This window comes from Physeter macrocephalus, chromosome 13, assembly GCF_002837175.3.
Source record: "Physeter macrocephalus isolate SW-GA chromosome 13, ASM283717v5, whole genome shotgun sequence".
Classification (NCBI taxonomy): domain Eukaryota; kingdom Metazoa; phylum Chordata; class Mammalia; order Artiodactyla; family Physeteridae; genus Physeter; species Physeter macrocephalus.
In genome coordinates this window covers 15008015-15012897 of record NC_041226.1, presented here as the reverse complement: position 1 = coordinate 15012897, position 4883 = coordinate 15008015, and the positions used below count along the sequence as shown (strand labels likewise).

The following is a 4883-nucleotide window of genomic DNA, read 5'->3' as shown; positions in this document are numbered from 1 at the left end:
TAATTAAAAAAAAACTGTTTTTGCAGCCCTTGGGGATAGAGTGAATTTGTCAGAACATCAAATGTGCAGGTACCCCTCTCTGATTCAGGCTTTCTCACATAACGTGGAGAGGGTCTCCCCAGAGAGCCTTCATGGAAATAAGACCACTGGATCGTTATACCAGCTTCCAGCAAGCCCACAGGATCAAGAAGAAGCTGCCTGTCACCTCAAGAGCAATTTTTGAGGGAACAGAATTGGACTAATTCCCCAGAGCAGAGCAAGATTGCCACGATCTGGGTCACTGCACTAACACCTACCAGTGGGGGTCAATGAGAAAATAATTGATTTTTCCCTGGAAGAGTTCACCTGTTGTGGAAAAAAGACAATATTCTCTATTCTAGTTTTGTGCACTCAAGTGATCATTAAAGTAAACGTTCAGATCTGAAAATAAATGGCAGTGATGAAAAATGAGAAGCTTTTTAACGTGAATGAGAGCAGGGAGAGAACGTCATGCTATGAGGCCATCAATGCTGAGGCTAAATTATTTCCACCAGCAATTGGATCTGGAAGCTCTCCTTCTATACTGAAAATAAATGGCAGTGATGAAAAATGAGAAGCTTTTTAACGTGAATGAGAGCAGGGAGAGAATGTCATGCTATGAGGCCATCTATGGCAATGCTGAGGCTAAATTATTTCCACCAGCAATTGGATCTGGAAGCTCTCCTTCTATTTTTTTTCTTAACAATTTTCACAATTGCCATTTCTCTGGGATATGGGTAGGAACTGTTGCTCGTCATATTTTGAAAATTATGCTGTGTCTCCTGTTAATACATAGGATTGTCTGAGATGTTTAGTTTGGCTCGCCCACAATGTTTTCTTAGGGCTTTTGATATCCTGGTATTTTTCTTTTAATTATTTATTCATTTAAAAAATGTTTACTGGGGCTTCCCTGGTGGCGCAGTGGTTGAGAGTCCGCCTGCCGATGCAGGGGACGCGGGTTCGTGCCTGTGCTCCGCAACGGGAGATGCCACAGCAGTGAGAGGCCAGCGTACCGCAAAAGAAAAAAAAAAAAAGAATGCTTAACTTGTAGCACACATAGAAATAAGCTTCAGTAGGAGAACTTTTTATACAGGCTGTCTGTTTTTCTGCACTTACCTGGAATGAATTATTATTTGCTTGAGGCGAATTTTTAGTTGCTAGTTTCCAAGCCACTTTAATGACAAACACCAGGTCTTTAAGGAAGCCTTGGGATTAAGGGAAAAGCTAACAGAAAGAGATGGATGGATTAGGGCTAGTTATCAGCAATGGATTTACATTACATTGTTTGGCTAAAGCATCAGTGATTAAGACCTTCCAGCTCAGAGTGCCCAAGTTTGAATCTTGATTCCATCATGTCTTCTTTGTGTGAACTTGGGCAAGTTTCTTACCCTTAGTTTCCCATTTGCAGAATCTGAATAATAATCTTACGGAAGCCTTGGGATTAAGGGAAAAGCTAACAGAAAGAGATGGATGGATTAGGGCTAGTTATCAGCAATGGATTTACATTACATTGTTTGGCTAAAGCATCAGTGATTAAGACCTTCCAGCTCAGAGTGCCCAAGTTTGAATCTTGATTCCATCATGTCTTCTTTGTGTGAACTTGGGCAAGGTTCTTACCCTTAGTTTCCCATTTGCAGAATCTGAATAATAATCTTACCTTTTTTTTTTCTTTTTTTTTTTGCGGTACGTGGGCCTCTCACTGCTGTGGCCTCTCCCGTCGCGGAGCACAGCCTCCGGACGCGCAGGCTCGGCGGCCATGGCTCACGGGCCCAGCCGCTCCGCGGCATGCGGGATCCTCCCGGACCGGGGCACGAACCCATGTCCCCTGCATCGGCAGGGACTCGCAACCACTGCGCCACCAGGGAAGCCCTAATCTTACCTTCTTAATTGAGTTTTATGAGGATAACCCAAGATAATCCATGGAAGGACTCTTGATCACCGTTTTGATCACCGTTTTCCTTGGAAGCTCAAAGGGAGTGTTCTTGGTACTTCAGTTTGTCTTCTTTGTGATCCACATTGCTTTGTCCTGTGAGGTCGGATATGCTCTAGAATGCCTCCTTCCAAAACTCAGATCTCTAGTCCTAAGTCTTTACGAGTTTATCTCCCTACAATGTTTTACTTTCCTCCAATTGCCCTGAAACATGCTGGCTTTGATTTTGCTGCTGCAGTTCCCTGAGGTTCTAAGCTGAGCCTTCCGGACCTTTACCTGTGTTCTCTTCGGCACCTGCCTCCTCCAGGTCCTGCCCTTGGTCATGATGAGCAGTGAGCTTTAAACTCTTTCGGCAAGAATTATTTCAATTTGTATTATGCGCAAAACGGTGTATGGACAAGCTTTTCATTGAGGCATTTTCAGAAATAGCAAAAGTCTGGAGACAACTTAGATGACCATCAGTAGGGAATTCCCTAAATAAATGATGGTACATCCATAGGTAGAAAGCTATATGGCCATTTAAAAGGCAGCATTTCTGTACTGATACAGAGATATCTTCAGTGTCTACTAAGAGAGAAGAGCAAGATGCAGAAGAATTTATACAATATGTTAAAATTTCTGAGAACATTTTTAAAGAATATACGTGTATTTGCTTTATACCAGTGAACTATCTCTAGAAAGATAAGTAAGAAACAGACCATGATAGTTGCCTCTGGATAAGACACAGGGATGGGAGGGAGACTCACTTTAAGTGCCCTTCGTATTGTTAAACTTATGACTATATTACCTATTCAAAAATAATTTTAAAATACTACAAAGAGATTATTTAAGAATGTATAACCCAGCTATGAGAGGACAGATATGCCTATCCATCAAAATATATGGAAAACAAGCTCTTCAATTCCATAGCCTATTAGAGTTCAAAGCCAGCCCCCAAATTTCTGCAAATCCCCGGGGGGGATGTTTTTCGAGGCTACCCATATGCTGCCTTTGTCCTTTATTTCTTTGCCCCTGGCATAAAACTCAGGTTTTTCTTTGGTTTCTTCTATAAAAGAAAATTGCTCACAGTAAGCATTTATGAGTTTTTATAGGTTTTACTGAAGATCCGGCAGGTGAAGCTGGAGGACGGATTTACAACGCCACGTTGCAAACAGCTAGCAATGGAACAGCAGACTACCTTCCGTTAGCTGCCTTCCACTGTGAAGTTCCAATAAACGCACCAACCTGGTCTCTTCAGTGGGCTGCCTCCTCTGGCCTCTTCTTTTCTTTTTTTTAAAATTTTTAAAAAATTTTTTGCAATTTGTTTTGCAATTTATTTCATGAGCTACACTGATAACCTGAGGAAAGACACTGGTAGAAGCTCACCAAATTATTTGGAAGAAAATGAGCCCAGGGACCCAGCTGTGCTAGCAGACTGTACTGGGTACATGAGGTTTAGTGTGTATAACAGCAGGAAGGTCACCAAGTGAGGAAGAGGATACAGGTTCTCACACTTTGAGTAGCTTTACACCTGTTTCGTAACTTCTCTGAGCCTCAGTTTCTTGGCCAACCATTAACTCCTATGTGGAGACCCAAGTCCATCAAAGCAGCTGCTGCTTCCTTGCTACCGTCAAATGAATGCACCCCTCCACCTACACACCGATCTCTATTCCTTCTCATTATGTCCAAAAATTCAGCATGTGAGTTCCGACAGTGAAGAAACATTGGTAATTTTGTTTGTTCTGACAGTTCAAACTGTTTTTCAGAATATCTGAGCTGAGTACCTTTAGGACAAAACTGCAGTCGGTCAAAATCAAGTCCACATTCCCCTATTGCTACAACTTTCCCCTTGTTGTTTTCAGTGAGATTTAGTAACTCCATCAAGTAAAGATCAGGGTTATTCTTTTCAAATTCATCACATCTTGTAGGATGACACCCAACTGTACTGAAAAACATATCATTTGTCTGTGCCAAATGCAATGCATCTTTACTGTCTTGTAGATTTCCACCTGTAATCATAAACTTTTTAACACCAATCTGAACAGCTCTCTCTATTACATCCTGTAAGTCATCTTGATGCTTTTGAACCCCCCTATAAATTCTTCTGAACATAGGATCTGTCAAGTTGATACCAACATCTACGAATTTGAAGCGACTCATGACTGCGACCCCGGCTCCTCCCTGACGGAAGCGGAAGCCCTCTTTTCTTTAAAGAGCAAACTAAGTTCTTTTTCTCTGCTGCATAGTGGTTCTGTGTTCCTATTTCACTGTGAACTACTGAAGCATACTCCAGGGTTCTCTTCTTCACTTGGTTCAAAAAAGTATTTTTTCAAATGAAGGCAATTCTTACTTGAAAAGGAATTTTTCTATCAGTTCCAAAACTATGTAAAAATGCCATATATTTGCTAGAGTAACAAAATCATTATTGACTTATGTGCTCCGGTTCTCAGACTTTCAGTGGTGGAGCTCTTCAGGTCTTTCTTCCCTCCTCCACCATTACCTTCCTGGGAAATCTCATATCCCCATGGCTTCAATTACATCCATTTCCCAAAGGCTCCCAAGGGTATATAGTCAGCCCCACACATCTTATACCCAACTGCATATGCAACATCTCCATTTAGCAAACCCACAGATATGTCAAACCCACTGTCCCAAACTGAATTTGTAATCTTCCTCCTAGACCAGCTCTGTCCCCAGTGTTCTTTGTGTATCACACGACCATGAGCCAAGTTGCTCATGTCAGAAACCTTAGTCATCCTAGATACCTTCCTCTCCCTTTTCCACATCAATTCTACGCCTTAGGTAGTTTCACTCTTCTCCATTTCCACTAATACTGTCTTAATCCAGTTATTGTGAACGGATCTGAGCCAATTTAGCCAATCCCACATTCAGGTTCTTGTTGTAAACATCGGTAGCTTAGGAGGTTTGGAGATTATGAGAGCTGTAAGTATCTCTT

The 4883-nt window shown here is 41.8% G+C and overlaps 1 protein-coding gene across 1 annotated transcript; it reads right to left on the bottom strand.

Moving 5' to 3' along the window:
- Positions 1-3481: 3481 nt before the first annotated feature.
- Positions 3482-4087, bottom strand: LOC102977112 (deoxyribonuclease TATDN1-like). The gene has a single exon (XM_055089667.1). The coding sequence runs from the start codon at positions 4085-4087 to the stop codon at positions 3482-3484; it is 606 nt and encodes a 201-aa protein (XP_054945642.1).
- Between the last annotated feature and the right edge of the window lie 796 nt (positions 4088-4883).